The sequence below is a fragment of the Lemur catta genome, chromosome 7 (genome assembly GCF_020740605.2).
Source record: "Lemur catta isolate mLemCat1 chromosome 7, mLemCat1.pri, whole genome shotgun sequence".
In the NCBI taxonomy this organism is placed as follows: Eukaryota; Metazoa; Chordata; class Mammalia; order Primates; family Lemuridae; genus Lemur; species Lemur catta.
Genome location: NC_059134.1, coordinates 22,643,541 through 22,661,960, shown reverse-complemented (window position 1 = coordinate 22,661,960; position 18,420 = coordinate 22,643,541). Strand labels below are relative to the sequence as shown.

The window sequence follows — 18,420 nt, the reverse complement described above, 5'->3', positions numbered from 1 at the left end:
AAGAAAAGTCGTGGACTTTCACCTGGGTGCAGCCCCTCTGGGCAGGCTCAGGCTGGACTGCCCCTACTCCACCGCCAGGGGCTGGGCATGGTGAGGGCTGAGGCTGAAGCCAGCCCCGAGACAGAGGGGCAGTGAAGGCGAGGACATGGGGGTCAGAGGGCGGCTGGCAGGAATGAAGGACGGGTCCCAGCTGGCCAGGCCAATGCAGAAAATGCCACCGCCATCAGTCTGGGGCTGGAAAATATACTGTCACCCTGTCACCCCAGGGTCAAACCCTGGTGCACACCCAGCCAGACACACACACGCAGATGTGCTGAGACAGAAAACATAGTCACATAAACACTTACTGACACATGACATGCTCACACATGACCACACACGCACACACACACACACACCACACACACACACAATATCAATATGTCTACTCGTATCCAGAACCGGGAACACACACATTCAGAGCCATCAAAGCAAACATCCTAATCCACACACCTACCCTCAGTCAGATACATTTAGACCCCCAGATAGAAACTGGCTCCTTTAATGACTGGGCCTGCTCGTCTATAAATTGAGACAGAACACCCACCCCAGTGCATTTAAAAACAGCTTGAATCAGGGTTTTAAAAACAATGAAGTTAATTTAAAAGCCTACCTTTTATTGTACTAAAAAGTAGTAAGATCACAAACAATTAAGTTACTAAAACAGCCTTACTGTTTTTTTTTTTTTTAGTCAATGAATGTTTTAAATGAACTGCATTTTTAAGCTCACTGTTAACTCAATAAAATGAAGTTTTTAATTTAACATAATTGTTTTGAACTCACTAAATAGGTGTGTGTGTGTTTAATTGACTGGACTTTGTGTTGCTGTCTGAATACTGTTTCTCTCTGCAGTCCACTTGCTTGCCTGTCAGTGGGCAAATTTCTGCATTTGGGTCTATATCTGCACACGTGTGCCTGCACACACTCTCACACACACGTGGACACCTAGTATAGACATAAACATCTCTTTGAGGGCCTGATACCTTCGTCTTTACCCTGACAGCTACTCTCATGTTACATATACACATATCCATACTGACACGCATTGATATGAACATCGTTATATAATGACACACCTACCTACATACCTGGAGCTATCTATACCGTCATATATACCTGTACACATTGTCACATCAACACATACTGACAGAGACCTTGGACAGGCAACCAGGCACAATCCGATATGTATATATATCTCCCCATATTTATACAAATCTCAACAGACCTTCTTCCCTCCCTCTTCTCTTTTTTCCTCTTCTCCTGTCTCTCTCTCTCTCTTTCTCCTCCCCTATCCCCCCCTCAACAGACACACTTAGGATTTAAATCAATCTTAACAATATTTCTCTGAAGCATTAAGAAATCAATAGGGCTGATTGCAAATTTATGTCATAAAGCAGGGGCGATCCATCTCGCGGAAAGAGTCTTAAAATGAAGTGACTTATCTTCAAGTGAATCTTTATTTTTCATTAATCTGTTTCTCAGTGTTAAAAAAAAAATCCCTCGAGAAGTCAGCCCAAAATTTATTGACCGGCTGGTTCATTCTGAAGTTCTAACTTTCTAATCAATTTTATTTTTCATTATGAGACTTTGGAGAAATAAATCTGATTCTAAATTTTTATCGACCTCTGGGTCAGAGCTTTCTAGCCAAATGTCTCTGTATTTTACATACTTATTCGTGTCCCTGCCCCCACCTCCCAGCTTCCTTGGAGCGTTCCCAGGAAATGGGTCCAGAGCCAGGACACAGGCCAGACTTGGGGATTGGGGTCCAGGCTTCACCCCAGTATCTGAAAGTGCCCTGGAGCCCAGCTCTGAATCTGCAGGGGAACCCTGGCTCCGGGCATTTACTGGGTAGGCTGCCCCCAGAAGAGACCAACTGCCCAGCCCCTGCCTCACTTTCCTCCTGGCCATTTCTCTGGGAGGGAGGGAAGCCCGTGTGTGTGTGTGTGTGTGTGTGTGTGTGTGTGTGTGTGTGTGTGTGTGTCGGGTGGGGGTGGGGAGAGAGACCAAGTGAGTGTGTGTCCATGCACATTGTCTTTTCAGGGAAATATCACTAGGCCCTTCTGAATCTCCCCCATTCTCAAGTCTACCTTTCTGAAGAGCCCAGGGGAGGACCAAAGCAGCTGGGCTTTTCCTATCAGGACTTAGCCTCAGAAAGTGATCTTGGTGATTGATTCCCGATCGCCCCCTGAACCCCACTGCTGAGATGGGGAAGCTCCGGGAGGAGCACAGATGGGCCGGAAGAATGTTCCCTGTTCCAGAACCCCGTGCAGGGGGCTGGGGCTCTAGATGCTGTGTTGAGCCCTACTCTTGTCTGTATCTGAACGACTGTGGGCAAGTCACCTCACAGCTCGCTCTGCACCCGTGGCCTCCTCTGACAGACGGGGATATGAACACCCCCTCCCACCACCCCACAGGCAGGGGGAGAGGATCAGGTAAGTCAATGGAAGGGAAAGTGCTTGGACACTGGAGGATGCAGGGCAAAAGGAAGCTTCGGGATTGTCAGCCCTCTGTGCTCGTGGAGGGATGTGGTGACAGGGCCAGAGCTACCCAGGAAAGCATTGCTCGGTCTTGCTCAAGGTTGTTCTGCTCTGTTTCCCTGCCCAGCTGTGGAATGTCCTCTAAGATTTTCCTTAAGGGACAGATGCTTCAGCCACCCCCTAGATCTTACAGGTCTCTTCCCCTTAGAAATGGCTGCAGCACATACTGGCTTCTTTTCTCTGCAGCTCTCCCACCCTCAGAGGTAGGGAGGGAGGTATTTTCATCTTGATGTTACAGAGGAGGAACTTTGCACAAAATCAAATCTAATTCCAACCCCATCACAACATGTGGTATGAGCAGGATGGGCCAGTGTGGTGGAAGAACCGTCTTCCCTCCTTGGCACTGCCAAGTTCTCCATCCCACCCCAGACACAGGCTCCATCAGTGGGGGTTGGTGGGGAGCCTGCCTGTTATGCCCCTCTACTTATGCCCCTCAAACCTCACTGGGTTTAGTGAAAAACAGGCATGGGAATTATACGAAACCAGAGAAAATTCCTTCAGAGTAGAGGAAGGGAGGAAAAAAAAAAAGGAACCAGAGACCAGCAGGCCTGCTGGGGGCTTCACTCCTAGATGGAGGAGACAGGGGGCAAGAAGGCACTTCAGGGGAGATGCCTTTGACCTCACTTACCTTCCAGGTCACTTGGATGCTCTGTGAGGTCACTGGCTGCAAGGTGACATCCATGGGGGGCCCATCGGGAGCTGGGGGGATGGGGAAGAAGAAAAATCATGAGTCAAGTCTGTGTTCTCACCCCCACCGTCCTGAGCTGGAGGACTCCTGGGGAGAAAAACTCAGATGCAGATAGCAGAGAACCTTTGTTTGAATTCCCCTGAAATGATCATAGGGTTTCAATTTCCTCTTCATTCTCCATAATTTGCTGAAAATACAAGCAAACAATGACAATAAGGTACATCCAGTAGGATCGCAAAAGTCTGTAAAAGTTTGATAGTCTGAAGAGTCTGCTTCGTGCAAGGATTTCTAGCAGCAGGAACTCACATCCACTGATCACGGGACACCAAAGTGGTGCAATACTTTGTAAAACATTCTGGCATTTTTTTGTTAAAGGTAGAAGTATATGCCTGTCTGATGACTCTAATTTTACAACTGCTTATATCTCTGAGAGAAACTCATGAACCTGTGCACTAGCATAGTACAAGAATGCTCATAGCAATATTTTTGTAATAGCCCCAAACTATAAACAACCCAAATGGCCACTTTCTGTAGAGTAGACAGCCTATAATACAGTCACATAACAGAATACTACACAGCACTGAAAGTGCACAAATGATACAGCTATACCAATGACATGAATGAAGTTTGCAAAAATAATATTGACCAAAACATGCAAGACATAAAAGAATAAACTATGATTTTGTGAATATATTCTATTGGAAAACAGGCAAAACTAAACAATATGGCTTATGCACATACATTGTGGTGACAGTGAGTTGGTTATGCTAATTATTACTTTATGATTGTTCACAAAACTGCACATATATGTTATACGTACTTTTCTGCATTATTTTATATTTCACAATAACAAAGAAAATATAGCAAGAGAAATCTTATTTAAACTTTCAGGAAAATTCCATGACAAAGGTTACAGAAAATGGCCCAGGGGACTAGTACTCCATCCTTTGCAGATCTGTCTTTTCCAAACAGGCCAGGGGCAGAGGAGCAGGGAAGGACTACGGACAGCTCCCCAAAACCTGGAATCCAGAACCCCACCTGGACAAGGGGCAGACAGAACAGCCTCCAGTGATCCAGAGGTAGACAAAAATACCTTGGGATCTCCATTCTCCCCTCTGTAACTGCAAGCCCACTGCCAATGGACAGGGTTGGTGTGGGCCCCAGATGTCCCTGGTCCCCAAGGTCATGAGTAGGGGAGGCCAGGCACGGTGCTCACCGGCCTCCTCGGTGCTGATGGTGAGCTCCTTGCTCGGCTCGCTGCGGCCAATCTTGTTGAAGGAGTACATGCGGATGCTGTACACGGATGCCGGGTGCAAGTCCACGATGTTGGCCTGGTTGATGGTGGGGGAGATGTTGCGTGTGGACTGCTTGAAGTCCCAGGAATCTGGAGAGAAGACACCCATGTCAAAGCACAGCCAGGTAAACTCCAGGACCCCTTCCCAGCCTCAAGCACCTGTACATCCCAATCTCATCTTGGCTGCCCAGAAGGGTCCAGCTCACACAGACTGCAGAGAGAGGGCACAGGCCTTAGTGACTTCACAGCGTACAAGGAGTCATCCCTTGAAGCTCCAGCTTGGAAGAAGCCTGACCTTCCATGGCTGCTGGCCAGCTTATGAGCTTAAACTTCAGATGGGGGTTAAATAAGAGGTTTCCCAGGGTCCCTGCCAAGATCACCACTTGCTTGCCATCCCTGAGGATCTGACCGGCCAGTGCCCTTCTTCCCGGGTCTCTCATCACGTCAGTGACCTGTTCTAACTACGAGGTACCCCATCTGCCTAGTGGTCCCATGTAAAGGTGGAAGCCAAGTCTCCTCCCCCTTTCTCCTTCTGTTTGTGCTTCTGTGTTTCTTTAACTTGTGCACTTGTGAGGTGGTGAACTGGAGTGTTACATGTCAGGGTTGGTGGGGGACAGACCAAGTACCAGAGTCCCCAGCCCACACCTACCGTCTTTCCCTCACCAGCAGTATGGGCTCTGAGTCGTTAGGGTCAGGGACCAACAAAGAGATTAACATGTTCATGACTTATCCGGGGGGCTGGGCAGTCCATCTCAGGACTAATGTTTAGCAAGCTGTAGAACACGGAAAATACCAGCTAAATGCCATTCAGGGATGCTGTAACTATCAACACCTGCCTCTCCAGAGGAATCCAGTCACTCATTCAATGTAGTTTTGCTGTGCACCTACCGGGGGGTTTCAGAGAAAAATGGGAGGGGGTGCAGTTACAGTAGTGCCTCAGGTAGGACCTTCCAAACCCAGAATTCTTAACCAAGTCACTTTTTGGGCACCTTACTTTCAAAAGCAAAAGAGGCAAAGCACAAGGAAACAAGCTTACAAATGTCCCCAGGACATGTCCCGATGTCACTACTCAGTCTAATTTTCTACACCTTTTAAACCCACAGTAGAATATCCAGAAAAATCCTCAGTAGAAAAGATTAAATTGTATCCACCACAGTTTAATTCCTAAATCAGGAAAGGAGGCTAGTACATTCTAGAAAGATTTTTTAAGAAAAAAAATGTTTGAGCTAATGCCTGATGAATCAGGAGAATCAGTTTACCGGAAGACACCGTCCCAAGCCCCTAAATTCTGGTTAACTGAGGTCTCGATGCTTTTGAAAGCGCCACTTTCAGCTGCGCAGGCCCAGCATCTGCGGAGGGCGCTGGCCCAGCTCCCCGTCGGTGGTTTGTATTTAATTCTTTGGGTTCACCAGCCGAAGGAACAAAATGGCAGGTGTTGATGCACAGAGACACATTGTTTTCTCTTTGTCTCATAAAACACCCCAACCACCTGGAGAGTCACTCTGTGGCTGACAGGTTAAGCCAGAATTGCAAATAGGCAGGCTCCTTGTGGCTTTGGGACGGAACAGCCTAGCCACATGGAGGCAGGTGCTCACTTCTTTCTGTGGCATCCCGGGAGCTGGTGCCCTCTCGCAAATCACATTTGATTTGCCCATGTTTATGGGAGAGCGAGAGTGAGCACGAGCCGGTGCATTCATGTTTGATGAGTGCAGGCAGAGGGAGGACACTCAGGCAGCGTGTCTGGAAACGGAGGGGCTGAGGAGAAGAGACACTAATATTATATTTACCGTGCACCTGTGGTGTGCCAGGTGCAGTGCTGGGTGATATAAACGCTCACCATTTACTCCTCCCATCCTCCTGGGACACCACTGCCATATGTCCATGGTCTAGATGACCTCTCTGCCACCAAACTCAATTTCCCACCTGGCCTCTTAGGTGTGTTCAACACTTAGACCTCTCCCTTCATGAAACACTCTTCCCTCAGCTCCCTGATAAAACGCTATCTGGCTTTTCACTTATCTCCTGGGTCCATTTTTCTCAGTCTCTTTGCGGGCGTCCTCTATCCCACCATTAATAGTTGAAGTCCTTCGAGGCTCTACCCGAGGTACTCCTTCCCTTGTTCCATACATGCTTTCCCACCCATGCCTTCTGTTCCATCTCTACCCAGGTAACTCCCATACTAGTATTTTGCTTGGGCCTCTCCTTTGAACTCCAAACCTTAGAGTCAACTGTTTGCTTGATGACTCCTCCTGGATTTTTCAAGGTACCTCAAACTCAAAATATCCAAGACAGAACTCCTGACCACATACCTGTCAACTCAGCTTCCTCCTGGGCTCTCTGTCTCACACGGCACCACCATCATCACGTGTGCCAGAAATTTAGGGCGTTATTCTTGACTCTTCCCTCTCTCTTCCTCCATACAAGTCCAATAGCTTTTGTATCCCATGTAGCTATCAACTCTCCCCACTTCTCTCCATCTTCACCTTCACCCCAGGCCCAGGCACTGTCATTGCTCACTTGGACCAAGGAAGTGACCTCACTGGCCCTTGGCATCCACTGCACGCCTGCATCTTCCAGCTGTTCTCCACACTGCAGCCACTGTCCATTCTGAGCCCCTCTTGCAGGCCACGCACTCCACCTGGGGCCCGAGAGTGCTCCTCCCTAGACACAAACCATCCCCTCGCATAGAACTCTCCAATAGCTCATCCTTGCTCTTAGGATAAGGGCCACATCTCCTAACCTGACCCAGGCCCTGCAACATCTGGCTCATGCTCACCTTTCCAGCCTCACCTTTCTCCACTCCTGTCCTCTGAGCTCTTACAGCGTGTACAGCCCCTCTTAGTCCACAGCACCTGCTCTGGAGGGGTCACTGCCCAGGGAGACGCTAGCCTCCCTGAAGGCAGGAGCCATGGCTAAGACTTGGGTCCTCTGCCCCGCTTCGCATGTGGTGGGCACTTAAGACCTGCTGTTGGTTTGAAATCAGAGCCCCCTTTTTTGTCCTTTACTTTGGACTTCTGTTGTCACAGTGTGCTCTTTGCCTGTCCCCTCCTTGGCTCGCTCAGCTGCCAATCACAGGAAGGTGGGGAGGTGGGTGATCCAGACAGCAGTCCCTTTTTTCTCACTTTCGTTACTAGTTTGCAGGTGAATTTGACTTTGTGTTCCTAAATCATCTTTGATGTTGGCACAAAATAGCTCTCTCTCCACAACCCTTCTAGGCTAATGCATCAGAGTCAAATCTGGAGGTTTCTAGTTGATTTTCCAAACTTGATCGCTGCCATCTCCCTGACCCTGAATAGCTGAAATCAGGGGCCCTATTTTCTTCCCTCTCCTTTTCAGCTCTCTCAGAGTACCGAGCTGGCTTGGCGAATATTGTCTGTTTTAATATTCCCTTTCATATGAGCCTGGCTTACCCAGATTAACATATTTCATTAAGGGCTCTCTCTCCCTTTCTTCATCAAAGGGTTTATGATGCAAAATATTCTTCTTAAAAAATAAGGAAGTGGCTGGGGAGATGTCAGTGCCTTCTGCTCTGTGGGCTGCTTGCTGAGAGGGGACCGGGAGTCTTTGGTTTTTCAGGAGACGTATTCACGGTGGAGGGGGTGCAGCTTGGAGAACAGCCGCATCTGGAGCATTTAGCTGCCTGTGTGCTGGGGACGTGGATCCATTCTGCATCTCTGATTTTCTCCTTGCACCACGGCTCTGAGCCTCCCCCGGCAATCTCTTCACAGCACGGAGAAGGGTTCTCTGCGTCACGACGACAGCCCTCAACATCCCAATGCCAGTCCCTCTTGTGGTGTGGCGGCCACAGAATGCCACGCCATGCCACACCACGCCAGGCCAGCTCACCCCATGGTGGCCAGCCCAGCCCCCACGCCAGCTTGTGCCGGGAGGCTGCCTTCTGGGCGTGGAGGGCCATCCTCAAAGAACCCATCCTGCTCCTTGCTTGGCGAACAGGGGCGAAATGTGGTGTCTGCATTTTTAAATCTGCACAGTGCCATCTGATAGCTTTGTGTGGACGGTGCTATTTGTCATTCAGCATTCATGTATTATTACTCTGCTGCCTGGGGCCAGGAGAAGTCAGCGTGAGTGGGATGGCTTAGAAAGGGCAGACTTGGTAATTTCCCTTGGAAAATTAGCACGATGAGCAACATGGCAGAAAACCTGGCAAAGGCACAGTTGGGGCAAAGAAGGCAGCCAGGAGCAGATGGTCAGGACCCAGGATGGGTGTGTTCTGCGGTGGGGGAAGGGGGTGGGGGAGCGGGAGCACAGAACAGGGACTGTGGGAGGTACCATGTTCCAGGCTCGGTGCTGGGCACTTTTATGTATGTCATCATGTTCGCCTGAGCCTTAAAACCACCCTGAGAATGACGTGTTACTGTCTCCATTTTATAGATAAGGAGACGCCCAAAGACATTAAGTGTTTGCTAAAGAGCGCACAGTGCTGACACCTGGTCAACCCAAGCCTTCTGCTGGAGCGTGGCTCTCGTTCCGCTGTTGCACGGGTGCAGGAAGGTGTGCTCAGACACACCACACGCACGCACGCGCCCTGGCTTCCTTTGAGTCATCCTCTGTTCCCTTGGATACCCTGTTCACGTCTCACGTAATACAGTTTGTGGTGCATTACACTTGATTGGGGAGTGCTTTGTAATGGTTCTCAAAGTGTGCGTGTGCGTGTGCGTGTGCGGTGTACGTTCTCACTCCAACTGCATTGTAAGCTCCAAGGGCAACATTCTGTCTCCTGTTTCTTTTTCTTTCCCTACCACATGGCTGGTACATGATTCTGCAAAAAATATTGGCAGTCAGTACATGTGGCTGACTGACAGACACACATATTTCAGCCTGCAAGTCCCACAGGACTATAAATTGCTACATGAAGTATTGGAGTTGGAAGGGACTTACATTTATTAAAAGTTTACTCTAGCCCTGTGCTAGAGGCTTTCTCCCGAATCCCCCAAACGGTCCCAGGAAGCAGGCACTGCCGTTCCCACTTTACAGACGAGGAAACTGCTACACTCGTGGTCCCTGCCTGCCTCCGGGGATGCCACGCTGTGCTTCTCAAGGAACTCCTGTTCCTAAATGCCAGGGTGTGACAGACGCCTGTCTGGGGGGCTGTTCTGGAGCAGCCCCACCCAAACGTAGGGAGGGGAAAGGACCGGCTGCCTTCTCAGTGTTCTGGGTCCTGGGATTTATTTCTTTAAAGGTGCAAAGCCCTGTGGAAGGGAGAGTCTGAGGTTGAACTTTCATCATCCTTCCCTCTACCCTCCCCACCCACCCTGGCATTGCCAGCTCCGAGGTTGTCTATGGCAGTTCCTCATCCTGCAGGGGAGACAGAAGGGGCTGGGGAAAGGCGTGGACATGCTCTGAGAATAGCATCTTCCCTGCCCGCCCCTTCTCCTGCATTCTCTCTAGACGTGTGACGTTCTCAGCATCGCCCTGCTGAGCTGTGCCCCAGGAGAGGTTTCCACACGTCACGGAGTGGTCAGGGGAGGGGGAGCGGGCAGCAGGGCAGCTGGGGGAGGAGGGCAGGGAGGCAGTTATGGGGAGCAGAGGGGTAGGGGCTCAAGGACAGCCCAGGCATCCACTTCCCTTCCCAGATGTGCACCCAACAAGGAGATGGCACATGCACAGCCATGCGGAGATGTCGGGATCTGGACCCAGCCCGCCTGTCTGCTTCCAGCAGCTTGCACCCAGCCTCAGGGAGCTCTGAGATGTCAGACGGACTCTAGCAGCCCTTTGCTCCCTCTGCCCCTCTGTCTCGTCACCTCTCCCCAGCTGCAGGGCTGCCACAGCCTCCTTGCTCATCTCCTGGACACCAATTTCTCCCACTCACATGCACCCTCTTTCTAAGATGCCATGCTGCTCAGGCCTCTCCCTGGGGCTCAGACGACCTTCCCCAGCAGAGCGAAAGCTCAGCCTGGAGGCCTCCCTCCCAGCCCTGCCCCATAGCACTTTTGTAGCCTTACTGCCTGTGAACTGCATCTGTGAACCCCGTGCCAGGCCACAGGCCACTCCCTGGCGTGCACCGCACCCTTGCTTGGGCTCTGCCTTCCCTGTGCCTGAGGTCCCTGAGCTCTGGGCCCGTCGCCTTTAAGTCCTCAAGACCCAGCTCAATGCAGCGTGCTGGCTGCAGCCCTCCTTTGCTTGGCAGCTCTCAGGTTGAGCTCCTGGGTGGCTGCCTGACACTAGACGGGAAGCTCCTGAGGGTGGGGCTTTTTTGCAGAAGCCAGGATCAAAGCGGCCCGACCCCGTGCCCTGGATGGAGCTGCTTCTCAAGGGGTGACTGCAGCTCAGAGCTTTGCTTTAATGTGTCTCCCTTCAAACCACTCAACAACCATTTGCTGAGCGTCTGCTCTGTGGCCGGGTCCATGCAGGCGCTGGGAATGAATACAGCAGGGAACAGGATGAGGTCACCGAGGGGAGAGGCAAGCCAGCCAGAGGCCATGCGCCCCGCCAAGTGGGAGAGGAAGGGTCTGGAAGGCTTCAGGAGAACCTTAGAGCAGGGGGAAAGGGACCAGGGAGGACTGACTTCTCTACACTCTTTTCTGTGTTTTATTTTTAAATTATTTTGAGAAGCTAATATAGGCTTATGGTATCGAATTGAAAAGGTAGAATAGGATCCGGAATGAGAAGTACGTTTTCTTCTCACTCCTATTTTGAGGCCACCCAGGTGCCTTCTGGTCCCCTCTCAGGCCCCCTCCTCACCATTCCTGCCCCCTGGCCGGGGCCCCAGCACATCTCCCCAGATACCTGGCGTCCCCCGAGCTTCCTGTGGCAGGGCCGCGGCGAGGAGCCCGCTGGGGCTGAGAGGAGGAGGAAACCTGCATCCAAGCTTTTCCAGGGCCTCTCATCCTCCAGCGACCCATTCTCGGGAAAGACTGGCTTTCTGGTCACCACTCGTCCCAAACAGGAGTGTCCAGATGACCCGGCCAAACCCACAGAGCTGCTGACCCCACAGAGACAGCCCACAGCCCTGGGCTCAGTGCCCTTAAATTGCTTTAAATCAGACCACCCTTGAGGACACTAGCCCAGGGACAATCTCGGAAAGAAAGGCCTGACACCGCCCAACTGGGGGCCCCTCCATCTGCTCCCTGAGTTCCTAGCTGGCCAGTGTCCCTCTTTTCAAAAGCCACAGGTGCTTGTACACTGGTGGGTGCTTGTGTGTCTGCCGTAGATGGCCATCCCTGAGGCCCCAGGGGCTGTCCCACCAGAGGGGCACAGGCAGGGCATGTGGCACAAGGGGCCGTGGAAGGCCAAGCCCTCACCCTCCCAATCCAGCACCTACCGGATTTGTTCTTGTATTCGATGTCAAAGCCGGTGATGATGCTGTTGCCGTCGAATCGCTGGGTCCAGCGCAGGTTCATGCTCCGGGCTTTCACCTCCCGGATCTCCAGCTCTGGGGGGTCGGGGGGCTCTGGGGTAAGGTGGGGGAGGGGGCAGAGGTGAGGATTATGGCAGGGAGCTTGGCCTCCTGCTTGCCCCTGGGGGTTGGTGTGACCTGTGGTCTAACCAAGGACCTGGGACCCAGGGGTTTGAGCAGGGTGAGGGCTGGGGAGGCCGGCAGCAGGGCTCAGAGGCCGAGGTGGCCCGGCTTGGCCTCCTGCCTCACTGACCTCTCTTGCTTGCCCTGGGGGAGGGCCCCCAACTTGCCCAGCATGGCTTCCCTTCCCATACCTCCTCCAGGGGCCTGGGCCCAGGGACCTGAGTCCCCCACCCCTCTCAGAACTGGCAAGGGACTCTCTAGGGGCTGCAGCCATTGCCAAGCTTTGCTGTCTCCAGTGTGCCTGGACAGGTCCTATCTCCCCACTCTGGGCAGGAGGGAGGCTTTTCCCCAGAAAGCCATTTCCTGTCATCCTCCCCTGTGGGGTGGGCAGTGCCCCCTGCCCATTGTGTGTGTGGGGGGGTTGGCTGTGGGCCCCTGGCCCTGGGGAAGCAGGCTGGGACTGCAGGGCAGGTGAAGGTACCTTGCACAGTGAGCTGGATCAAGCCCCGGTCCTCCCCGTACGAGTTGATGGCATGGCAGCTGAAGAACACAGAGTCCCCACGGTCAGCTGGCTTGAGCTGGGAGACCAGCAGCAGGGGCAGGAGAAGGAGGAAACGGGGAGAGTGTTTTAGAGCTGGTCACTGGAAGGGGCCACTCCTGGGGCATCAGCAAGGCCATCTTGTTCTGGGAGGGGGACCCACAGGGGTTTTGTCAAGGGCTTCTCTTGCCAGAGGGTTCCGAAGATGGAAGTGTGGAGGGATCCATGCAGGGAGGGGCTGAGGGGTCCCAGGAGGGAGGGGGACCCCAGAGGGTTGGAGGAACTGAGAGGTCCAGAAGGGAGGGGCTGAGGGGTCCCTAAGGGATAACGGAGCCCAGGGGTTTCCAGAATGAGGGGGGCTGAGGAGCCCACATTTGACGGCCGTGGGGTTGTCAGAAAGGAGATACAGTGAGGCAGAGGTGCCTGGATGGAGAGGGGAACTCGGTAGGAAGGGGAGGTACATTTTGGGGTGTGGGGAGGGGCTCCCAGACTCCCCATTTGCCTCCTTTGGATGCAGACGTAATAGTTGTGGGCTCCCTACTCTCTGAGAGTCGGGGTCCTCGGGGACTGGGTGGGGTGTGGGCGCTCACCTTCAGCGTGGAGACAACCTCGTCGCCGTTGTCCTTGGTGGCAATGGCGTACCGCATGACGCGGTCGGGGTCGATGACGGTGTCCCCTTTCTCCCAGCGGATGATGATGGGCCGCTCACCCCGCGCCGTGCAGTTCAGCTCCTTGGCATGACCCTTGATGGCGATGGTGGTGTTGGGGTGGGAGGTGATCATGGCCGGGACTGGGGAGACGAGGGGGCCCAGTGAGGGTCTGGAGGCCAGCCTGGGGGAGGCGCACGTGCCCGTGGTGAAGCCCCAACCCGGCCGCCCTCCCCGGGAAAGGGTCTGATCAGGGTGGGGACCGAGTGTAGGGAGCCCCCTTGCCTGTCCCCTCTCCCCTCACCCCGTCACAAGGGGTTCTTACATTCCCTGGCCCCTCTGGGGAGGCCATCTGACTGGTGGCAGAAAGTTTTCACATGCATAATATACACAGAATTACACAGGAAACCAGCTGTATTGAAATATGGTTATGCAAATATTGAAAACATGAAAAGCAAACTTTTGATACTGTATATCACATATCAGTATGTGTTCTTTACTACTGTTTGTGAAAGAAGTCCTAGCGGTAGGTCTTACAATTACTGTCTTGTATTACCTTGTATTACCGTGGTCTGGTAACGGTGGTGAGCATAAACGGTATTTTGAGATATCTGCAGTGACTGTGATAGGACAGGAACACGTGTGTGGGTTTCTGTTGGTGACAGTCACAGGCCCTGCTACTGCTGTGCTCTGTTGATCATGTTCAGAATGGAAGGAAATACTAATTTTCACTTAGAGGTAAGTGAAAAAAGTATGTGATTCTTTTCCCCCACCCAAATTCACAGACTCCCCCCAAATTCGATCTCTGGATCTCCTGGGGGGGGTCTCTGGACCCCAGGTTAAGAACCTGCTTTAAGGCACCAGGACTCTGCTTTGTCGCTGGGGCTTGTTTATCCTCCTCCTGTTCCTTCAAACAAAATCCAGTGGAAAACCCTGGCTGTGCCACCGTAATTAAGATGGTCAAGAGGGAGCCCGACCCCCGTGAGGGCTGATGGATCTGCCCCCACCCCCCCACAGCTGACCTGGGAAACTCCCCATGGGGCAGCCCAGGCCCTGCCTGGTCATCGGGACACCCCTCCCACCGCCCTGGCCCCTGCCCGGGCCTGTGCCCCTCGGCCAGCAGCAGCGGGAGGGGAGGGGCGGGGGAAAGGTGGTCTGGGGGCAGAGAAACCCTGTCCCCTTTCTCCTCCGCCCACCTCCATGAACACACCAGGGGCACTTACACCACCATGAGGCCCTGTGCCAGGCTGGGGGTGTACACGTGACAATGAGACGGGGTCCCGCCCTGCGTGAGCACGAACGTGAGCGTTTCACAGAGTGTTGGGAGAAATCAACTTTGACTGAGGGGCATCTGGGGAAGCACAGTCGCCCGTTCAACAAGCATCGTTGAGACCTACTGTGCGCCAGGTCTCGTCCTGGGTTCTGGAGCTAACAGAACCCTTTGGTCTCAGGGAGTGTCACTCTCGGCGTGGGAAGAGACAGGCATACCAGCAATTCCAGGACAGGATGGCGGGTACCCGGCCAGGAGGAGCGCACCACGCCTGACTTAGCAGCGCTCGCATGGGGAGAGCAGAGAAAAGGCCCCCGGCAGCCGCACCTGCTTGAGCGGGAGCTCAGCGGCAGTGAGCTTCCTGGCCAGGCCCCAGGAAGGCAATAGGCTGATGCCACTTTGGGACTGTCCTTGGCCTTCTCTCTTCCTCACCCCCTTTCTGGGAAGACTTGCCTCTCAGAGTGCGGGTCCCCAGTGGCCCTTGTCTAGGGAGGGGTGCCCAGGAGACATCCTGGAGAACACACGGGGAGGGGCCATCCCTAGCTGCAACGATCTGACACCCCTGTTCAGGGGAGGCCCCCTCCTCACGGTGAGTCCTGCAGAGCGGAGACGGGCTCCCCCCACCCCCACGCGGGCCTGCCTGGGCCATCCTGCCAGGGGGCTCCTCTCCCCTCCCCTCCAAACCCAGTTCCCTGCCCACCCGGCCCCTGTCCTGTTTTCTTCCAGTGGCTGGCCCTCTGTCCTCTTTCTTCCAGTGTCCTCAGGGGTTCTCTCTCCACTGTCTTACAGACCTGCTTAAAGTTCTTCCCCGCAAACTCTCCGGGGACAGCTGACGTTTATGGACAAATAAGCCTCTGAAGAAAGGCAGGGAGCCGGGGGCTGCGCCGCACACAGCCACCTCCTCCGCTGCCGCCTTGTCACGCAGGGTGTGATGTTGAGGACAGCCCTGGCCCCAGGCCCCTGCGCCAGCCTCTCAGCACATTCTCCGGCCCCAGCTCATCAAGTAATGAAGCAGATAAATTTTATAATGCATGGCATTACACGAAGATATACAATAAAACGTGAAAGACAAATAACGAGGTGCAAGTTATAATGAAGAAAAAGCCTGCAGTCAGAGACACCCGAGTATGAATTATTGACTAAGGTTTTACACTCTCAAGGATGTGCGGAGGAATATTTTTCCATCAAAGATTTGCATAATTCACTCGTATAAACCTGGGTGGAATATAGAGTAAGATTTTACATCAACAAGTCGGGCCTCGCATTGCAGATGCCTCCATTTTTTACTGGAGGATTGAAATGCCTGGGTGTGGGGCGGGGGGCACCGAGGCTGTTTCTTCTCTCCTTACAGTGAATGATCAGGGGACAGGGGCCTGGAACCTGGGTGGGTCAGGCCCTGAGGCCTTCCTGGGGAGGGCAGGTCCTGTTCCTGAGAAGCTGTTGTGGAGGCCACAGAGGAGCTGGGGGAATATTTGTGTGGAGGGGTGTGTGTGTGCATGTGCATGTGTGTATGCAAAAAGGGGGCCCAGGGCAGGGTCCAGCCTCAGCATAGGTCAGAGTCCGAGGAAGGGCAGAGGGAAAAGGAAGCTTCTTCTTTTGGTAGGAGAACTTCACAGCTTTGCAAAACACCTCTGCTCTGTTCCCCAGGTAGGCCTGCGCTAACCTGTCCAGGGCCTGTGTGTGAATTACAAAGGTATCCTCACCCTCCAGATGCAGCCTGGTGCCAGGAGCCACAGCTTGGCCAGTGGAGCATACACCATGTTTCAGACCCCACTTGCCCCTTAGGCTGCGTACCTTTGAGTAGTGCACAGCGTGTATATCCATACATGCTGGGCCCACTTCAGGGAACTTGTCTTTCCAGTCAGGTTTGTTCAGAGAGACAGACGTGTGCGCAGAGAAAGCAGGGTCCCCAGAGATCCTTGGCCCCTCAGCCTTGCTGCGTGTGGTGACAACCACACCTGGGGCCTGGAGCCGGTTCCCTTTACCCACCCCACCCCCACCCCAGTTGGCAGCCTATTACGGCAACAAGCACCACCCAGCACGACCCAATGCTCTTCTCACAATCCCGAAGTTCAGGGAGCTCCCCCATGGGGAAGAGGAGAGAAGGCTTGGGGGCTTGGGGGCCAGGCAGGCCTGGGTTCTACTTCTGTCACTACCAGCTATGCAGCCTGCAGCACATTAAAGCTAACTTCTCTGAGACCCCTGGAGCAGTTGCGGGGACAAAGTGAGTCCATGTACGTAACGTGCCTGCCACACAGCGGCTGCTCGAGACCCCTGGGATCCATTCCTGCCCCCCAGGCTCTCATGCCCTCTCCCGTTCCAAGGAAAGCATCGGATAAATACGCACGCACCAAGTTCCTGGCCTAAGATGTCACCTGCCGGGCTATCGCACAGAATCGCGGGACCCTAGCGTGGCAGAGCCCAGATGAAGACCTTCATGACTGGGCACTAGCAATACACACCAGATTTCCAACACATTGGAGGAAAAAAAAAAGAATGTAAAATATCTCCTTAAATTTTATATTGATTACATGTTAATATTTAGATATATTGAGTTAAATAAAATACAGTATTATAATAAATCTCATTTTTTTTTTTTACTTTTCTGAACATGTAACAACCAGAAGATTTTAATTTTAAATGACATATATGGCTCGTGTTCTGTCCTTACTGAATGGCACTGGTTTAGATCACCCGCACAGACCCCTCCTCTTACAAGTGAAGAGACCGAGGCTGCAGGAAAGCGACGTGCCCGAGGTCACGCCCTAGCGAGCAGCAGCGCGTGCCAAAGAGAGGACTGGGGAGGCGATGCTTAACACACGGCTGCACGCGTGGGGGCGATGAGGCGTCACTGGGAGAACCACTTCCCAGTTCCTTAGGACTAATAGTTACGAGCTCAGGTTACCCATGACGTATGCCTTGTTCTGGTCACTCTATCTGATGGAGGACATCGACAAGCTGGGGTGTGACCAGGAAGACAGGCAGATGGCAAACCGTGCGGACGACTGGAAATTAGTAACCCACAGGGAGCAAGGGAGACATACCGCAAAGGCCGAAGGGCAGGCCTCCCATTTGGCCTAAGAGGGACTTTTCTGGTGGTCTTGGCTGTTTAGGGAAAGGGCCACAGGGGGAGGCAGTGAGCTCTGGCACCAGGGGCATCGCAGAGAGGGGTCAAGTGAGGCCTGCATCTGGGCCCCTCGTCTCTGGGCCCCTGGGGGTGTGTGGGTCTCAGGAGAGAGGGGAAGACGGTCTGAGGACCTGGCTCACTGTCTTGCGAAGGGGTTCCGTGACTCAGCGCTTGTGTCCTGGGCAGGAGGCAGGGATCCTCCTCCTCTCTTTCCCCTGCCCTACGCAGTCTTCCTGCCAGAACAGAACTCGCCACTGTGCCCTCCTGCAGGCCCTGCCCCCCGCCTCCAAGGACCATGGCGTCTTCTGTGCCCCTAATAGAAGGACGCTCAGGGCACAGGTGCCTGCCCCACCTGCTGTCTCCTCTTTCCTCCCCCTCCCCTTGCGCCTTGCTCTGGATTATACAGGTTAATATTTCTTCCCTGAATCACAGCCACAAACACGACTGAGAACCCTCCCTACCTGGAGATCGGCTGAGCTCCAGAGGGCTTTCTGGGTTGAAGGGAGACCCCAAGAGTCCCCTAGGGAGACGTTCATGTGCAGTGATCTGCACGAGCATGGATCCTGACCCAGTCTCTCTCTCTCCCAAACACGCACACACGCACAGTGTCAGAAACACACACCGATGGACAATCCCAAACAGTCACCCTCACGGCCCGTGCTCTGACACCCTTACCGTAAGCCCACACATGGCAACACACACGTAACCTGACGTAATTATCAACTGCACATCAATATCCTGATGTGGCTATTTAATACACATCTACTCACACGGTTGCAACACCTGAGTGCACACTGCCT

General features: G+C 53.2%; 1 protein-coding gene across 1 annotated transcript in view; it reads right to left on the bottom strand.

Annotated features, from left to right (window-relative positions):
* Positions 1–18,420, bottom strand: part of DSCAML1 (DS cell adhesion molecule like 1) — a 326,542-nt gene that overhangs the window by 34,855 nt on the left and 273,267 nt on the right. The window contains exons 12-16 of the mRNA XM_045556390.1: positions 13,167–13,366; positions 12,520–12,616; positions 11,841–11,969; positions 4,481–4,648; positions 3,205–3,275 (exon numbers count right to left, since the gene is read on the bottom strand). Coding sequence (XP_045412346.1) covers positions 3,205–3,275; positions 4,481–4,648; positions 11,841–11,969; positions 12,520–12,616; positions 13,167–13,366 — 665 coding nt within the window. The remainder of the gene's footprint in view (positions 1–3,204; positions 3,276–4,480; positions 4,649–11,840; positions 11,970–12,519; positions 12,617–13,166; positions 13,367–18,420) is intronic.